General features: G+C 40.8%; 1 protein-coding gene across 8 annotated transcripts in view; it reads right to left on the bottom strand.

Moving 5' to 3' along the window:
* The window catches only part of pkhd1l1.1 (PKHD1 like 1, tandem duplicate 1), a 33,273-nt gene that overhangs the window by 3,782 nt on the left and 10,690 nt on the right, over positions 1–18,801 (bottom strand). For 3 of the 8 annotated variants that reach the window (XM_029845088.1, XM_029845089.1, XM_029845090.1), the window contains 43 exons: positions 18,444–18,569; positions 18,166–18,271; positions 17,854–17,961; positions 17,581–17,745; positions 17,363–17,484; positions 16,949–17,081; positions 16,133–16,325; positions 15,660–15,802; positions 15,384–15,488; positions 14,982–15,167; positions 14,316–14,495; positions 14,030–14,235; positions 12,839–13,811; positions 12,479–12,727; positions 12,206–12,355; positions 11,599–11,773; positions 10,624–10,780; positions 10,369–10,525; positions 9,932–10,141; positions 9,472–9,601; positions 8,889–9,130; positions 8,491–8,627; positions 7,099–8,119; positions 6,733–6,924; positions 6,480–6,631; positions 6,228–6,387; positions 5,885–6,056; positions 5,200–5,288; positions 4,944–5,107; positions 4,634–4,763; positions 4,149–4,267; positions 3,830–3,959; positions 3,561–3,734; positions 2,579–2,682; positions 2,284–2,410; positions 2,085–2,206; positions 1,909–1,999; positions 1,672–1,820; positions 1,193–1,315; positions 989–1,100; positions 727–843; positions 468–633; positions 93–325 (listed from right to left, as the gene is read on the bottom strand). In XM_029845088.1, the coding sequence (XP_029700948.1) occupies positions 93–325; positions 468–633; positions 727–843; positions 989–1,100; positions 1,193–1,315; positions 1,672–1,820; positions 1,909–1,999; positions 2,085–2,206; positions 2,284–2,410; positions 2,579–2,682; positions 3,561–3,734; positions 3,830–3,959; positions 4,149–4,267; positions 4,634–4,763; positions 4,944–5,107; positions 5,200–5,288; positions 5,885–6,056; positions 6,228–6,387; positions 6,480–6,631; positions 6,733–6,924; positions 7,099–8,119; positions 8,491–8,627; positions 8,889–9,130; positions 9,472–9,601; positions 9,932–10,141; positions 10,369–10,525; positions 10,624–10,780; positions 11,599–11,773; positions 12,206–12,355; positions 12,479–12,727; positions 12,839–13,811; positions 14,030–14,235; positions 14,316–14,495; positions 14,982–15,167; positions 15,384–15,488; positions 15,660–15,802; positions 16,133–16,325; positions 16,949–17,081; positions 17,363–17,484; positions 17,581–17,745; positions 17,854–17,961; positions 18,166–18,271; positions 18,444–18,569 (8,200 nt within the window). The remainder of the gene's footprint in view (positions 1–92; positions 326–467; positions 634–726; positions 844–988; positions 1,101–1,192; positions 1,316–1,671; positions 1,821–1,908; positions 2,000–2,084; positions 2,207–2,283; positions 2,411–2,578; positions 2,683–3,560; positions 3,735–3,829; positions 3,960–4,148; positions 4,268–4,633; positions 4,764–4,943; positions 5,108–5,199; positions 5,289–5,884; positions 6,057–6,227; positions 6,388–6,479; positions 6,632–6,732; positions 6,925–7,098; positions 8,120–8,490; positions 8,628–8,888; positions 9,131–9,471; positions 9,602–9,931; positions 10,142–10,368; positions 10,526–10,623; positions 10,781–11,598; positions 11,774–12,205; positions 12,356–12,478; positions 12,728–12,838; positions 13,812–14,029; positions 14,236–14,315; positions 14,496–14,981; positions 15,168–15,383; positions 15,489–15,659; positions 15,803–16,132; positions 16,326–16,948; positions 17,082–17,362; positions 17,485–17,580; positions 17,746–17,853; positions 17,962–18,165; positions 18,272–18,443; positions 18,570–18,801) is intronic. The other 5 variants (XM_029845091.1, XM_029845092.1, XM_029845093.1 and 2 more) reach the window with 5 other exon arrangements.

Below are 18,801 nucleotides of genomic sequence, written 5' to 3'. Positions count from 1 at the left end.
CAAATGCATATATTTTCTGGATGGATGATCTGAAAGAACATTCTAATCATGTTCACTTGATTAATGACTATGATCACTAGATGGACATCTACCTTTGTGAGGGGCGATCTGCTCCACTGGGATGCTGCTGCCATTTGGGAAACTGAGCATGACTTTGGGTATGCGATAATCGCCGAGCCCCCTTCTAGGATCGCCATCCCATTCATACTCAGACTGGGAAATCACAGACCCCACAGTCCCCAAGATTGAGCCATCCAAATCCTTCAACGTGGTCTTTTTCTTTGCATCGCAGTCCATGTCCACACAGTCAGATGGATTGACTTTGCTGTTATGTAATTTGAATATAGCATCAAGTCAGATGGACACACTTGATTAAATCAGACATTGAGGAGAGAAAAGTTTCTGATCCTAATTTTACAACATGTACATTCCTTCATTCAATGCTGAGATCTCTTTGCAACACTGACCTGATATCAGGTCTGTGGATGAAGACTTTAGCCTCGTCTGTGCTGTCAACCACTGTTATCCCTGAAGTGTGGATGGGGTGCTGCAGATCCTCATTGATCGGGTTGGTGATGAACATGAAGTTGGTCTCACTGGAGCAGACATTTCTGAAGCCAACAAAGACTGTATCTACAGTGAGGATGCAAGCGTTTGAGATCAGTGATACATCACCATGCAGAATTCAAAGCCAAGAACTCAAGAATGCTCCAAGAGTAAACTCACTCTGGACTGTCATCAGTCCTTTGATGGCATTGTAGTTCATGTTTAAATGATGCACCTTTACAGGTGCAGTGTTGTGTCCAGATGCAAAGTTTGGCCAGCAGATCCCAGACCTGCCACCTGTCATGGAGTGAAGAATCTTTTCAGTTTAGTTAGTCGAAACTCTCATTTACTTACTAATGTGCACAATAAACGCTCTGACTTTAAACTGTGGATCAAATCTGTCCATTTCATGGAAGCGCTGTGTGGAGAGTTTAAACGGTACCGTTTAGAGGCCGCGGTGCTCGGTGGCCTTCACTGTTTAAAATATTAAAGTCACTGTTGGACAGAGTGTCAGAACAGTTGAAGTTGGGACTGCTTCCAACAATCAAGGCATTCTGGGACAAAAAGAGGAGAGCAGAAAAATGAGTCTGAGATCACTAATGAAAGGATGTGATATTACCATAAAGAAGGACGTTTTCTTCTTCACCTGAATGTGCACAGGTTTATCAGCAAATGCATGTGAGAGAGAAGGAGGTGCATAGATGAATGGCATGATGCCCAGACCATTGTCCACAAGAGTCACGTTGGACACAACGATACGCATGATGGTCTGTGAAGATTAGAGGAAAGAACAGCAGGATGAGGAACTGTCAAGTCCTGCAAATAATGACAACTTACTGTACACAACTTTGTGGTATGTCTATCTGCTGTATGAGATATTACAGGTGCACTTTTTAACACTTGGGGGATTTTTGGGGATCTTTGCTAATTAAAGTCAAATGAAGTCACATTCAGAAAAAAATCAAAATCATCTAAAGTGTGACCTTACTATAAGACGTTGTAGTTCTCTTCATTTTAAAGTAAATAAACCCATATTGTACCTTCAGGGATGCATCACAGTATAAACCTCTCACTACTGTATTTTTCTGCTGAAAGGATGCAATTAAGGACATAAATGTTTGAAACCTGGAAGTAGATGCCATGGTCAAAGCTCTTCCAGATTAAAAAGCCTCTGATTTGGCTGCAGCCAGGCAATCCATCCTTATTCATATAAACTCCAAACAGACCACCATGAGCCTCATTGCCCATCCATTTCTCATTCCCATTGGGAAAACCTGCACAGTCCAAAGCCAGGGAGGGAAAAAAATCTTTGTTACAGTCTGAAAATGTAGGTAATTTATCTAATTTATTAAACAGTGTTACCTGGGCACGGTTCACCATCAATACGGTAAGCAACTCTTTCATAACCTGCTACGATATTGTGCTGCAACACCAAATTTGACCCCTGACTGACCTAAAAAAAAAGGCGACAAACATTCATCATACATACAAACATTCTACGACATGTTTTGTTGTGTAAACAGTTTAGAAGGACAAACATCAATAGCAGCATTCCAGTCGTAGTTAAAAGGCTCTTCTCTGTCCTGATATGATCCAGGCCACAGTGACATCATCACCAGGTTCCTTCTCAATGTGATGTTGTTGCCCCAAATTCTGATACCTGCCAAAGACATGAACGCTATGATTACAAAACATGTCCACATTTAAAAATCCATTAACTGTGTTTCCTGTCTTCACCTTCTCCCACAGTGTGGTGGATGATGTTATCATCGATGTTGAGCCCCTCTGTCCCAGAGATGCCAATGGCTGGAGAGAAGCCATCATGGAAAGCACATCCATGAATGTATGATTCTCCTGCTGAAACCTTGTTTAAGACAGAAAATCATCCGCGTTTTATATTTAATTGAAATAGATGCTTTGTTTCGGAAGCAAAATAAACAAAAATCAAATGTATTATTTTAATGAGTTATGTCCCCCTCGATTGTTATGGAATGCTGTGCATGTCTGTGAGTGTGCATGTGTGTTGCAGTACCTTTCCCAGGTTGAGGAAGGCGACAGAGAAACGAGGATCTGTCTTGTCGGTCCATCCTTCTTGACCAGAGTGGAAGAACTCCACATTTCTGATCTGAGCAGTGCCTAAATAAAACATAGCCAGTGACTTAGCATCAGTAATATGGCCTTAAATTACTGTATTTGATTTTGAAACCTTTATTTTCCTCATAACATATCGCAGTGCATTTCTTTATTCATGCAGCTAAGTTATTAAAACCATGACACTGAAATAGAGATAATACATTTATATTAAATCAAATTTCCTGTCTTTGCTTTGTTTTCCCTCCATTTCCCTCCTGATATGCATTGGATCCTGATTAGTGCAATCTTTAAACCAGTCTGCCTCTCTGCCTGTGCCTGATTGTTCCAGTAAGTTGCCAGTCAGTTACATGTGCATCACCTGAGTCTTTGTAGGGGTAAAACCTGTGTTCTTTCCCTTAAGATTATGGGAGAATAATCATTATTAATTTTGAAGAATTATTATCAGAAGAATTTGTCTACATTTGTGCTGTTCTGTTACACCTTGTTTTTGCCAGTTCATTGATGTCACTGATGACCCTCTAAAACCATTACATTTTTGAGCTTTACTGTGTTGCCTGCTAGTGGGTCTTTCTTCTGTGCAATCCTAACAACTGAAGCTACAACTTAAGCAGAAACTGTTATTTATCATCATAAAACACAAAACCAAGATAAGCTCCTCAGTGAGTACATAAAATTTGAAATGACAAATGTAAGTAACTAATTCGAGCTGCATATTTACTGATTTAAAAAAAAAACACACATTCAAAAGGTTAACTGTCATTCAGTCCCCAATATTAGCACCTGTAATCTGTTGTGTTGGACCAAAAACAAGCATTACACTCCAATTTTCCTGTTGATAACAGCACTTTAAAGCTATCGTCACACTTTAAAATACTATATAACTGCTCATCAATATTTGTACATTTGAAAGTAATCATTGCCTTTATAGTCGATTCCAGCCCAGGAGTAGGTGCCGACAAGGAGTCTGGCACCGAATGACTCCTCCATCATCTGTGGGTACTCCACACCGATGATCTTAATGTTTCTAGTGAGCAGAGCGACGTCAGCAGCCAGAGTGTAGGAGAATGATGTACCTGAGACTGCGTGGGTCTCACCTGGAGACAAGAAAGGGTGGATCAGTACTAACCTGTGAGATGAAATATGAACATAAACCTCTGAAATGTCACAGTTTTCGTTGGCAGTTATTGACCAATGTGAGTGTAGCCCAAAGGCTGGTCCAGGGTCAGGACACGGCTGTCAGATGACACAGCAGCGATCCAGCATTTTTCTGTCTCCCACGCATTGTAGCTGGTGGTAGAGATGGCGACCTCATCTCCAACCTGCAGGAACAACAGCGAAAAAAACAAAAAAAGATGCTGCATACTCGAATATAATATGTAAAAAATAATTATCATTGATTTAAAAAAATTAGCCTATGCATGCATATACTTAGGATCACTACATGAAAGTCTGGTTAAAATTAAATGTACTTGTGATTTTAAGATTTGTCTAAATAAAGAGGTACTGACGTTCCAGTCGACAGAGTGAGCCAAGGTCAACGTGTTGGATCCAGCGGCAGCGGTAGCAGCCAGTTTAGTGTGGTAAACGCTGTGAGGTTGGCCATACAACTCCAGAGTACCAAACACCCCTGATATACAATGGTAACTCATTATGAAACATGGATTTAAAATCACACACTCATAATTCGAATAGACTACCTAAAAAGAAAGATACTATATACATTTTCACCAGAATTCAGAAGACTATTATATCACATATAATCTGTAATATAATACTGTATATGAGAAATGCAATGATATATATCCTGTTGATGAAAAATAATACAATGCTTATTGTTGATGTGAAACACCTGGTGCCTATTTGAACTGTTGTTACAACAATAACAACAAAGTTCTGGGTGTTGATAAACATTCTGATGTATATATCCTTAAACAAGGCAAAAATCTTCTACAGAATAACCCAGCAAGTTCATATTCTAAAGCTGTCTTCTCACCCAAGACCTTGGAGCCCTGGTTGGGTCCGTTGGGGAGAGGCCAATCAGGAGTGTTGTGGTTCCCTCTCAGTTTGATATGCAGCTGACCTCTGAATGGCTCATTGTCACGTCCTGCAAACAGCCTGCCACCCTGAAAGAGCACGAGATGTGAACTTGATTTCCTTCAACATTCCAGGACTCCGGTAAAACCAAGGAGAAAGCATTCAAATGAGTTAATCCTATTACGGTAGTTATCTTTACTAAAACAATAATAATACAACAACAATGGAAAATTCAAAATTCTGGGAGTTTGCCTTTCACGCTGACTGACCTGGATTGAGATGTATACGGCCTCTATCACCAGAGGGCTGAGTTCAGGCGCAGCTCGAGTCTGTCTGCCGGATGAGCTATTGGTCATTTCTGCAATCTCAAGGACTCCAATAATGGTCAGCTTGTTGAGGGGAGGTGTGCTGCTGTCTATAACGACCCATGTGCCTGTGATGCAACAGTAATAACATATAAATATAGGATTAGAGCTAAAAGGAAGAGAAAGGAATATTTTGTTTTGAATGTCGTCCAGAAATTACCTGACGGGATGACCACATCAGTGCCCTCTTCTGGTACAGTGAAGTTGTTTTCAGGTGAATTGAGCCAATAAGATGCATTTGACCACAGGCTAGAGAGAACCATACATTCAAGGACATTTAAGGCACAAGATCAACATAATGACTATAATATATTGTTTTATCAAAACACATTTTAAAACAGCAGTTTTTTATTCTAAAATAAATAATGGCCAACTGTTAGCTCTCAGTACGCAACATTCCAGTAATACTAATAATAATGATGAAGACATTAATAATAAAAATAATACAAAGCATTTCCCTTTACCCGAAGAGTAGAAGAACCTCTATTATTAACAGAACTTTTCCTGTCTTTATACCATGTACAGTAAAGTCATACTTGCTATACATCTCCTAAACTTGTTACAGTTAACGCTTAATCATTGAATAATTTTGGACCATTTGGTAAAATTTGAGCTACCAAGAATAACATATAAATAATTTTGATCAAGTACATGGTATGCTCAGTGAAAATAACCTTAAAAATATATTTGGATTGATAATACTGTGGATTTTGCTATTTATTTCTACTGTTATTGAATTGCTTTCTAACAAATAATTAATACTCATAGATACTAGTACTTTAGTACTGCTATAGTACATTACACTTGTGACCAATCTGTACAATATTCAGCAAAATAAAACGTACATGAAATTGTCCGGACGGCCGTCAGGTAGAGGGGCAAGTGTGGCTGGAGGTGGTGGAGTTGGTGGGATGCACTGAGGGAAGAAACAACGATAGACCCTAAAGTCCACCACAGAGTCCATCAACGAGCGGTCAACGCTGTTACGACGCTGTCGCTGGCTTGTCTTTCCCGATACTGCAAACGCAGGACAATATCAAAATAAAAGGATCTCAATGATTAGTCGATCATTCAGTGAATTTTTACCATTGGACATGCAACAACCCAATAGTTCACTTTAATAAGGTATGTGATGATAATAATGCAAAAATGTATCTTAATCACTGAAATCAAGACAACAAGACTAACTGATGTAGTAGAGGTCGTTGGAACTTGTGTTGAAAAACCAGTCTCCATTGACGTTACTGCTGAAGCTCAGAGGGCTTAAGGAGCCATTCCTCTTGTCAATAATATGGAACCAGTCTGGACTCTGGGTCAAATTGTGATTGATGATCACAAACTGATCAGGCTATGTGGGTTCAAGGAAAAAAAAAACACATCAGTGAAGAAAAAAAGCATTCACCTCTGAATAATTACTTGCTTTCATTTTTTTTTTAGTACCGCAAAACCGTAGAATTTTGCAGAGTAAGTGATGTTGGTGAGATGGTCCATGTCTCTGAAATTCCACCTATATGTTTTTCCAGAGGGCAACAAAGCCATCCAGCCAAACTTATGAGTCATTCTCTTCTTCAGGTATGGAACCACACTGAAGCCTGTTGAAAACATTAAAATGGTAAAGTTAAGTATGTTGTTTTTGTCGCTGGTACATATTTGTACCACCCCCAAAACTGACATTGCTTTTTAAAAAAAATACCATTTGAGTTTGTTAGGATGACATCTTTTGCTTTAAGAGAGGATGGCGTTGGATTATTGAAAGACAGGCGATGAAAGTCGACAGTATGGTCACAAACGGCGCCTGGAAAGCCCAAACTCCATTCAGCGCTCTGGGAGCAGTGACTGGGGTCGAGCAAACCACTCAGTGGGACAACTTTGTGGTCAATGGCTCCTGGAATAAATTGAGATGAAATACACAAGTATTACTTCTTCCGTGTTACTCTTTTTTTCTTCATGTGCATCAATGATCTACTTTAATGACTAAAAAGTAACTAATACTGAAACAAACTGAAGGGGCCATGCAAGATTTTTATCATGATGGATTAAAGGTTGCAGGTCTTGGTACCTGTGAGGGAGCCATCAGTGTCCACCAGCTGCACCTCATGCTCCCATCTGAAGCCAGCCTTGTTGGGTGAGTTGAAGTACTGGATATCCCCAAAGCGAACAGCCCAGCCACCGCACCGATCGATACAAGTCCCATCGATAGCAGCAACCCCAATGGCTGCACAAGAGCTACGGTTAAAATTGATGAACTTGGTTCCGAGGACACTCATCCCATCGTCTAAGGGTGCCTTGATTCCACGATGTGTACAGTAGTTTTCCCCCAGTCCAAGCTCATCTACGTGACCCACAATGGTGCAGTTGGATATGATTGCCTGTTCAAAGTTGCTTACGAAATTGTTCAAGATACGCTTGGCTTCAATGCCAGCTTTCTCATTGTTGACCATGATGAAGTTTATGAACTGCACAGCACCCACATTTACCCATTCAGCACCTTTCTCACAGTTCCAAGTAGTGAGAGAGTGGAAGGCAGCAGGCTCGGGGATTTGGGAACGGCAGCCTCCATTCTTCATCGGGTAATATTCTTGGAAGATCCAAAGGCCAAACCAACCTTGAGAGTGCACCGTGTTGTTGTAAAACTCACCCAGTGGAACCCTCTTCTGGCAGATATTGGGGTCATAGGATGGGCCATCGGGGTGTGTGTGCATACGGTACCAAAAACCGAAGTGGGTTCCTCCAGCTGCAGCATTGTGGCGAATAATGTTATTAGGATTGGTGACCCAATAGGCTGCAGGGGTGACATCGTCGTTAAGGAGGCTTGTGCTTTGTTTGACAAACACAGCCAGGTTATACTGCAGGATGTTCTCAGTCTCAATGCCATCTTCAATGAAAAAGGCTCCACCCATTATGTCATAGATAATGTTGTGCTCCACCAGCAGCCGGTGGGTGTTGTGGATGGTTACAGCCCTGTTGAAGGTCTGATGAATAGCACAGCCTCTCACATAGGACTTATAGGTGACGTTTCCCATCAGATGCCAGTGGATGGGATAACGTCCCAGTCTAAATGCCTGTCCCGCATGGAAGACCTATGGTGCAAAACCACAAAGCCTTTAAAGTCAACTTTAATTTGTCTTGACATACCATAACATATGGTGAAATGAGAGAAAATGCTATTTAAAAGGTCTGCTGTGAGATGTCAGAAAACCAAAAATGCTTAGTTGTGAAAGATAATGATCAATATTTTTGGAATCTTCACAAAATAAACACAATCAGTGATAAGCGTGAGCCTGGCACTGTTCCTATTAATAAAACTTTGACTCATCTTTTTTCAGAGCTTGAGGCAACCTTCTGGGCTACCAGAGCAGCTTGTTTGAGATTTTATCGTTAACATTTCCCTAACCTCGCTAACTCTATATTTGGACAAAACATTTCTCAAAAGAATTTTAAAACAAATCACCTCAACATACTCCAGTCTGCCAATGGCAAGATTCTCATTTGGTCTGGGTGCATGGAACATGATGCATCCTCCAAACTGATCACTTCCAATCTCCTCTCCAAACCTTCCTTGGAAGCAGGTTTGGGTAGCAAACTCTCCTACAACACAGGGGCAAGAAAACGACTTTATGAGCAATTAATAAGGATAAATGTGTAGTAAATAAGTAAATAAATTGTATTTTTGTACTTTGCATTTTACATTTTTTTAAACCTTCTCATTTTGTTGTCTTAGATATAGTTCATTAAAGAAAAATAATATTGTTACTAGCCTAGGTTGAAATTCTTAGTTATATGATGCACATATTTTAACCTTTACAGCAGGAACATGACCATGGTTATGTAATCACTCAATTGTAATACCTGTGTTGAAGCCATCAGGACAGGCTTCAATCTCCTTATTCCACTCTTGGTTTTGAGATCCCCGCACTACGATGTTCCTGGTTAATAGACCCACCTCAGCCCGTGCCTCAAATATTGTACCGTCGGGAAGAGTGACGGACACACCGAGGTGAGTGTACTTCAGTGGTTCGTTCAGGGTTACGGTCAAACCGTCCTGTGACACAGCAGTGATTTTTCTCACTTCATTCTCTCGCTGGCTGTGCCTAACAAGCACAAATAATACAGACTTTAGAAATATAAAATGATGCAGTTAGTTTCAGGAAAACAGAGGTGATGACTAAGAGCATTTATCAACAGGTGGTGTCAGCTTTTTAAACCATAAAAACGAATATTATTGTCACCACAGTACTCGGACACACTAAAGTCAACAATTATTGCCGCGCTGGGAACAGCAGTGCTCATTACAAAAAATCAGACTTTTTAATCATTTTTGGCATCTTTCACTTTAGAATGCAATTATGTAGAAACTAAATATCAAGCATTTTCATAGACAGCTCTGCTTAAAGTTGGATAATGAATGAGTTTATGCTGTGAGATTCTGTACCTGTGGCCGGTGGAAGCAACAACTATTTCCCCTCCAACTGGCCATGTCACGGCCTTCATCAGCCTTAGGGTGGCGGAACCATTGGTTGCTGTCTGAGAAAGGTGGGTCCAGGGAACAGGAACTGGAATACCTGGACAAACAGGTTATCAACAATGAATTACACCTGAAGAGGTGCAGGTCCGGTGTCACTAATTACAACCTTTATAAAGGGCACCTAACTCAAATTACTGTCATTGGATGACACAAGACAGAACAATCAGGAATCTTTAGAAATGATTTTGGCAGGGGCTTTTCTGTGTGTAGTTTGTATGTACACGTGGCATGTATATGGACATAGGTAAGCTGAAGACTCTAAATTGACCATTGCTACATGTACAGTGGCCTTTCCTCGGCTCAATAGATAATTCATATAATGTGTCATTTCATCTATTAAGATATGTCCACATCTGTGTGTCCCTACCATGCAAGTCCAACACGCCTTCCCTGACTGCCAGTGTTTTGGTTCCATAAACAGGAAGCTCAGGCGAGCGCAGATCTCCGTGAAGTGTGATGATTGCTTTGTGCTGGAATGGTGCCCCTTCCTGGCCGATCTGAAGCCTTCCACCATCCGTAATTAAGATGTTCTCAGCCTGCAGCTCAATGTCAGCTTCATCAAATACTAATGTGCCTCCTGAACACAATAAAAGTGTGCACACAAGATCATGCAAGTGAAGTGAAATATGAAGTTCATCATAAAACTTATCTGTGTTGTATACAGTTGGGGATACTTTGAATTTTTTGGCCACCAACTACGCATCATCTGTTACATCTGACTTATTCTGATGTATCTGTCTTGTTTCCTGTGCAGCTCAATCCAAACGTTTGTGTGAGATTAAATACCGGTAGTTCTATTTGTACCTTTAATAAGGAGCATTTTTAGCACTGGGGTACTGGTGTCAAGCAGGATTGTTTGGCCTTTAGTGATTACAGCAAAAGAGCCCTTCTCTGGTGGAGATAGACCACCCCACGTGAACCTTGATGACCACACATCAATGTAGAAGAAATCTGCACTCTCCTAGAAATGACATTGAATACCAAATACACTGTTTTTATATGAATTCTGTCATATTTCGTTGTTATTGTGACCAAAGGGAAATTTGGCTCTTGTCTCACCATTTTGGCAATGCCTTGATCTCCAACGCTAACTCTGACTTTAGTTTCCTGAGACTGTCGCTGAGCATTTGTCACACAGACGATGTGTGTGATGTTAGTGGACTGAACGTCACACACAGACCCTGCGATGGTCACATTCACTTCATGCATGTTGGTGCTGTAAGATGAGAGTAAACAATTTAAGATGGGTAAAGTTGAAATTCTGGACAACAATATGCGAATGCAGACATTAATAATAGGGAGGAAAAATAACCTTTAAAAAAATATTCATGCCTGTTCCAGATAATGCATTATGGTAACATTTAACCTATAGTAACAGTACTTTTTGAAAAGCAAATATATTTAGACAAATAGTCCCACTGTAAGCAGGCACTCTCCAAAAGAAAATAAATACCGGTAGCTGGAAAATAAAATAAATAGCTGAACTGAACGGAAGCAGCTAACTGGGCCTTGACAGAAGTGGATGGTTCTGATTGCATGTTTTCAGGCAACTTAAGGCAAGACCATTGATGGGAGAAAATGTAATGTATTAAATTAAATTCGATGGAATAAAAAAAAAAAATCTAACACCCCTTTTTCTTGGTCCAGACCTTTTAATAAGCCCTGAAGCTGCTAATGACACATTGAAGAAATGTATTACCATGTGGTATTAACGTTATGTGTATAATATACACAAACACACACACACACACACACACACACACACACATATATATATATTTTTTTTTAAAAATACATATATAAATTATATATATAAAATAGTTTACCCCATTTGGCACTTTAAAAAGGATAGATAGATAGATAGATAGATAGATAGATAGATAGATAGATAGATAGATAGATAGATAGATAGATAGATAGATAGATAGATAGATAGATAGATAGATAGATAGATAATCAACAGAGGAAACTGTGTTATAATAGCTGAGTGTGAAACACTGGGACATAATATGGGTGTGACTTCATTTACTGTACCTGAAACCAGAGCCAGTAATGGTGAGACTGGTGCCTCCAGCAGTGCCTCCTCTGCGTGGTGAAACCTCAGTAATTACTGGCGTCAGCTGAGATTTGTAGGTGAAGCCATTTGATATGTTGACACTTTTCAGCTTGTTGTTGACAACCACTGTGCAGCTCAATGTGTCCAGAGAGCCTAAGAATGAGAGAGAGAGAACCACAAGTAATCAAGATACTTCCTTAGACATTTCCTCATCCATGACAAGCCATTGTTTCCCCTAACATTCATCATTTCTGTCTTAAAAACAAAGCAATACAGTATGCTTTTATTGCTTCATATTGGTAAAAAAATCTCTTTAAATAACATTTTGAGTTTTACTTTGTCAGAACTCATTGCAATGAATCTCTTTTTAACTGCAGAATCCTCAACTGCAGTACCTATTTTGTAATGAAGAGCATGTAATACTATGTTTAAGATCCATAACAAACACGGTGTACTTTTACTGCATCTGGGGATCTCGTGGTGCAAAATGATCACTCAAGACTAAAACACATTAAATCAGCACCTTTGTTCTTGTCTTACTTCAAAGGAGTTTTTTTTGTGTGGAATAAAATAAGGTAACTGTACCATTGTTGAAAGGAGACTGGCAGAACAGATGGGTCGATGAGGATGTATCTCTGTCAACTTCACACTCCTCGCCACAAATCATCACGCTGGAGTTGGATGGGTCAAACCCTGAACCTAGAACTGTCAGCAGCGCACCACCACCAAAACTACCTAAACAGCAGGAAAAAAACAAAAAACAAAAAAAACAAATGGTCAAAATGGTCAACAAAACTTTAAGGTACTTAGAATTAATGCCACTTAAAGACAAATTTAGAGTTCTGTGTCTCTGCCTACCCTCATTAGGCTGCACGTGGGTCAGAGATAACTCATACGTGAACGTGACATCAGACTGGGCATGACCTTTGACCTTGTGATGCAGCATGACTTGATAGGTGCCCCCTGGGTTGTTTCCGGTCTTGCAAACGACCTGTGTGTCTGAGACCGTGGACACATTGCACGGCACGCCATTGATGGTGACGGAGATTTGCTGCAAATCTGTCTCAAACCCCAAACCTGTCAGAGTGACAACTGCACCACTCGACCCTGTGGGAAATAAATAGAGAGGAACTAATATAAGAGAAGAATATTTGCCTTTAAAATGTAACAAGTGATAAGTGAGTGGGAAAATCATGAGCTCTTTGGGCATATAATTACCTGTGGTAGGGCTGATGGAGCTTATGACAGGTGTTAGTGCTGCAGAGTAGTTAAAGGTGAGAGGAGGGTATTGCATTGAAAGCACCCAAATGTCAGCCGTCACTTGTCCCTCATCATGAGGAGGTGTCATGCAGTGAAGGGTACTTGGTGTCATGTTGTGAATCTCACAGGATTGACCTCCAATCAAAACAGTGGTGTTTCCTGGAACAAAACCGTTGCCGGTGAAGGTAACAGAGGTTCCTCCTGCCAGACTGCCCACTAGGGGGCTGAGGGTAGCTTCAGGGAGGCTTCCCAGGGTGAGGTTTCCAGATGCAAGACCTTTACTTCTCACAATCACTTTGACTGGGTGGTCACCTGCAGGTAGAGCATCCACCCTGAGGGAAATATTGCTATCATTCACATTAGTGACCTGCAGCTCTGTGATGCCAGCCAGCACCACCACGTCATCCATGCGGCTGCCGAAACCTGAGCCAGAGATGATGACTATGGTGAGATCACTGATGTTGCTGGGGGAAATCATGGTGACTTCTGGAGTCGCAGAGGAAGAGTACATAAAGGCACAATTTGAATGGCAGGAACTTTGGATGTTGCCTACGTGGAAAATGGCATCGCCAGTGTGAGCCTGAGAGGGTGTTGTTTCACAGATGACTGAGGTGTAATTGGCTGACACAATGGAACACCATTCGCTGGCTACAGTCACATGTCCATGGGAGAAACCAGAACCCTTGATGTGGAGTCTTGTGTGGCCATTGGGACTTCCAACAGAAGGCACAAGTGAATCCACAACAGGCAGGACTACAAAACGGCGGCTGAGTTCATCAGTTATGGCTATGACCGCATTGCCAAGATTGTTGATTCTGACAACTATTGCATGAGCAACACCAATGGGCAGCCTGTTGTCATAGCTGAGACGACACATGATGTCACTGTGAGTGCTGTTGATGACGTGACAAGGCTGATCTCCCACTTGCACCTACAAGAATCATAGACGCATCTCAGTCCCAACAAGATAACATTATGCATACGTTCAGAAACAAACCAATATGTCATATTTAAATATGGTCAAGTATTAAATACTTAATAAATTCAAATTCAAAATCAGCATAAACAAAGGAAATAAAACCCTCCTGTCCAGAGGAATTTCTGTTTTCATTACTAAAATAAATGTAAAAATGAACATTTGCTGCTAACCTCAACAGCACAGGTCGTGTCACCAAAGCCAGTGCCCTGGATATGTATGATCTGGTGGTAAGATCCCTGGTTGGGAGAGATATTGTGGACGGTTGGAGTGGAACAAGTGGAGGCAATGAGGGAAAGGGGGTCAGAAGTCCTGTTACTTTGCAGACACTGAGGCAAAGCAACACACTCTGAAGTGGCTCTGGAAACACGATGTGTCCCTAAAAGTGTGGGAAAATGTTGAATATTTAAATTATTACATATACATTTTTAGAACTTTACTGAAGAAAGTTATTTTTACATTCACCTGCTGTCCCATGTTTGGCCTCGATGCCCCCCACATGAACAACAATCCTGTTGCTCTTGTCCTCCCGAGGTTCGACTTTCACCACTCCCTGCATCACCTTGACATTATCATCATCTAGGTAGCCACTGCTGTAGTAATACACGCCAGGGATAGTAAAACGGTACGCGAAGGAACCTTGAAAACAGTAAACAATAGTTTATCTTGATGCCCATCCGACTCATGATGAAAGGTGTGGCACAACGTCTGGCTAAAAAGAAATAGTAAATCTCCCAAATGTATTTGGACGAAAGAGCTTTTAAAATTTTTTGTCATTTTAATATCTCTCACACTTCCAAATTTCTTTTCTCATAGTTGCAAAAATAGGTACAGTTGAACCGTAGACATTTGGCTCAAGTCTAAAAGGTTTTTCTTCTATTTCTTGGCCACTAAATCCCTTTTGAGGGTCATGGGGAGGGTGCTGGAGAATATCCCAGCTACATATGGGTGAAGGCAGCCATTAGATGAGTTGCCAGCACCCTGCTAAAGGGTACCTCAGCAGAGCTCTGAAGGTCCTCTACGGACTGAGCTACCACCACCGTAAGAGGTGATTTTCCTAAGAAAGAACTAAAGACAAACCCATTAAGCTCATATTTAGTTCACTACTGTTTTGTTGTGTCTCACCTTTAGCAGTTTTAATGTCTCCACTGTTGAACGGCCCCCCTTGATAGGTGGTGCCACTTGGACTGGAGACACTGAAGACCCGGTATCCAATGTTCACCATGCTTGGAGCATCCCAAACCCACCGGACTTCTTCTCCAACCAATATTATCAGCGAGGAGGTGCTCCAAGCGTATCCCTGTCCGTGAACTGCGACAGTCACATCCGATATATCAGATTATGCTAAATACAATTATAAAATTAGATTTATTTTTTTTAAATATGAAAACGCATGGTGTTGAATACACTTGAATACACTCCCTTTGCAGCAGATTCCATTAAGATCATCTAAGCTATTGTACTCTAATGCCTGCTTAAATTTGGTTTTACACTGACACAAACCCATGTATAGAAGTGTACACCTACTGTGGTGTGATCCCTGGTTGGTGACAATATGGGTCCTCTCCTCTGCCTGCAAAATACACTGCAGCTCATTCTCTGAGGCTTCTTTGACTTCGCACTCGGCTTCTCCTGTCACACAGCAACACAAAATGCATGACATCATGTAGGAAATCTGAACCGATGCAGCATTATAGGGCAACTTTCTTTCTGTTTTAAAAAAACAGAAAATGGGACAAGTTTTCTGCTAGTTGGCTTAAAGGAAGGATCTCTCACACATCAAAATCAACTTCTCTCACTAACCAAAGGAGACTTTGTTGTCAGCGATTCCGTTGCTGAAACCAGATCCAGAAACAGTGAGCCTGGTTCCTCCCATCAGGGATCCATACAGTGGAGAGATGCTATAGACTTCCAAGATGTATTCAATAGTGGCATTCACACCGTTGCTATAAGAAATAAAATAATTCATTTAAATTAAAAATAATAACATATGTGTTTTTATAACTGATTTTGATCAGTTCATTGTGTCTTCAAACAAATCTGTGAATCGATGTTTATCACAGACTATTTAAAAAACTCAGGACAGGTCTTGAGCAATCTATGACATGAAACAAACCTTTGTACGTTTGAACCTTGTTACAAATCAACACTTAAGATCATGTCGAGCCTAAAAGGCGGTTCATGATAACGTCAACAATCTTTCAGGTGGTATGTCCACAAACACTGACAACATTCCAAATCACCGAGTGTGAAAAAGTCTTTTGCTGTAACTGTACCTTGTCTGGGGGTAGCCATTGTTTCCAACCTGTACAGACAGCTCATACAGGCCTGGCGGCAGCACAGGGAGTGCGCAGGTGACATTTGTTGGCGTCCACTGTAGTGTGACGCACTCCTTTGTTCCGACAAACACCACACTGTCGTTGGCTTGTCCTCCTAGGCCGGAACCCAGGATGGTGAGGACTCTATGTCCTACACAAAGATAACATTCATTTACTATTCAACAAGTTTTTCAAACGGGTGAAAAGTTAATTAGCACCTGTTATTTTTACAGTTTCCATTTGACACCTGTGAACTTAAGTGGATGCTTCGGTGTTGTTGGTGTAAGAACACTAGTCGACACATCCCTAACTTCTGTAAGAGCCCAAAAAAGATAAACTGGCTCTTCAACATTTTAAACAGGGCTTCCACGTTCTTTAGGTAACCGAGACACATTACGAGCCCAAATACGAACATGCTGTCAATAATACTCCCTTAAACACCTGTAATTACCCTTATTCAATATGTTACTTTATGGGGCCATTTCACCAGTTACATACTCAGAGAGGCCATACCCTGTTGGATTTGGTAGCATGAGGGAGAAAACAGACTACAACAGATAATTACTATTAGCAGTGTCATAAGATCAAATTCACTAATTCACTGTCCTAATTCTTTTGCTGATGCAAAACAGCAAAAACATGGACAGATAGGATTTCCATTGACATTTAATAAGACACCCATCCTCCAGTTTCTGGCCCAAACATAATCGAAGGAATCCTCCAACAATAATCTCACATTGCTGTAATGCTATTGGAATGAAAGGCCCAGCTCACCAGTAACAGTGGTAGTGGTTGGACTCAGGCCTGAGATCTGTGGTGTTAGACTAGCATTATAGGTGAAGGAGCTGCTGGCAGCCTGACTCAGGTTTGCTACCGTCACTGTAATGGTTTGGGATCCTGCTGTTCCCTGCATTTACAAGAATAGATTTATTAAATACATTTAAAATAACTAAATAGCAATACTGCTTTCCATCAGGTGCATTAACAAGAAGAGACGAGGGTCATGACTTCACAGATATATTATTAGGTAATCGTTATTTGAGTGGGCCTGACAGGTTTTTCCACACTTATTTCATCAATTTCAGTCAGATCTACTGTGTGGTTAATTTTTAGGTCCCATAAATCTCTAAATAATAACAATATTAGCTAAATAAAGAGTAAAGCTATATTAACAGTCAGTACACTTACAGCTGGACTTCTGCAGCTTAATTCAGTGTCCGCAGCATGAACAACTTTGCACTCCTTACTGCCAATGATGACCGTGGCGTCTTCACTAAAGCCAAAACCTCTTAGTGTGAGCAGAGTCCCTCCTATTCAAAGAATAAAACAAACCGTAGTTATATTGTCTAGTAATATTAGTGTATTAGAATTCTGGCTGCTCTAATTCCGCTCCAGTGACATCTTACCTGCTATGCTTCCAGAGGATGGAGAGAAAGAGATAATAATGAGCTGGTAGGTGAAATTGAGCTCATTTCCATCTGTGTAATGTGAATAACCCAAAGAAGGGAAGCTGACCATCACAGGGTAGGTACCAGCACTGGCACTGCCCAGTCTGCACACCTGAGTGGTATCTGAGTGGAAATCCATTTGAAGAAAGTCAGAAGAAAATCTTTCCATAACATGATGAACACATTAGCAATTTGTTGTTAGATGCTCTTTGTTGAACTCCTTTCACTCACTGGTTATCTGCTCAACGTGGCACTTTGCATTTCCCACAACGACAGAGGCATTTTCGCTCATGAAGCCTGTCCCAGTAACAGTCAGAAGAGTTCCCAGCCCATTCGATCCTTTTTGTGGGGACATAAATAGCAATAGGTTACACCAATTCTTCATTAGATTGTGAGATTTCAGGACTTACGATTCTCTAAATGGTGGATTCTAAATGTTTTTGTTCATATTTTGCCAGTACTGTTTTTGTATGTAATGACTCAAGCTTGGTGCTCAAACTGTGGCCTTCTATTGACTAAAATGATCAAATTGTTGTAGGACACCTTGAGTTGGGCTGATTCCTGTCACAACTGGTGTCCTCTCCTCAGACCATTCAAATCCACAGTCACCAGAGCAATGGGATGGGATTCCATTGATTAAAACCTCCACCTGCAAACAGCATCATGCGAGTGACATACAGCTTAACGTTATATGCCTTTAAAATTCATATCAATGTCTTCAGTTGCAGCCTGATGCAGTAATTACTCAACAAGTTAATTAGCCATAACCACGGGCTTCAGATAATGCTGAAAGTCAAAGACTCTGCCAGTGATGGCTGTACCTGTGGTTTAGATTCCCAGACACGCAGAAGATCACCTGCAATACTCCGCATCAACAGTCCTCCCTTTTTCTTCTCTTTTGCTGAAACAACTATGTTTGTCCCACCAAATACTGATGAGTCATTAACCTGTAATGAGAAGGAATTGTCTTTGTTGCTGACCTCGTTTGTGATCCTTCCTAAAACTAACTATGCCTCGTCACCATTCAGGCTTTCAAAGTTATAACTTGGTAAATCATCCATTTCTTGTGTGAAATCCACAACATTCGTGACTTTTTCTACTTTTTCTACCGGAAACAGGAAAATCCATAAGAGAGGAAGAGAAAAACTATACTTTCAATATCAGTACATATTACACGGC

This window comes from Takifugu rubripes, chromosome 12 (assembly GCF_901000725.2).
Source record: "Takifugu rubripes chromosome 12, fTakRub1.2, whole genome shotgun sequence".
NCBI classification, from domain to species: Eukaryota; Metazoa; Chordata; class Actinopteri; order Tetraodontiformes; family Tetraodontidae; genus Takifugu; species Takifugu rubripes.
The sequence above is the reverse complement of the archived record's forward strand: the minus strand, read 5'-3'. Positions and strand labels throughout refer to the sequence as shown.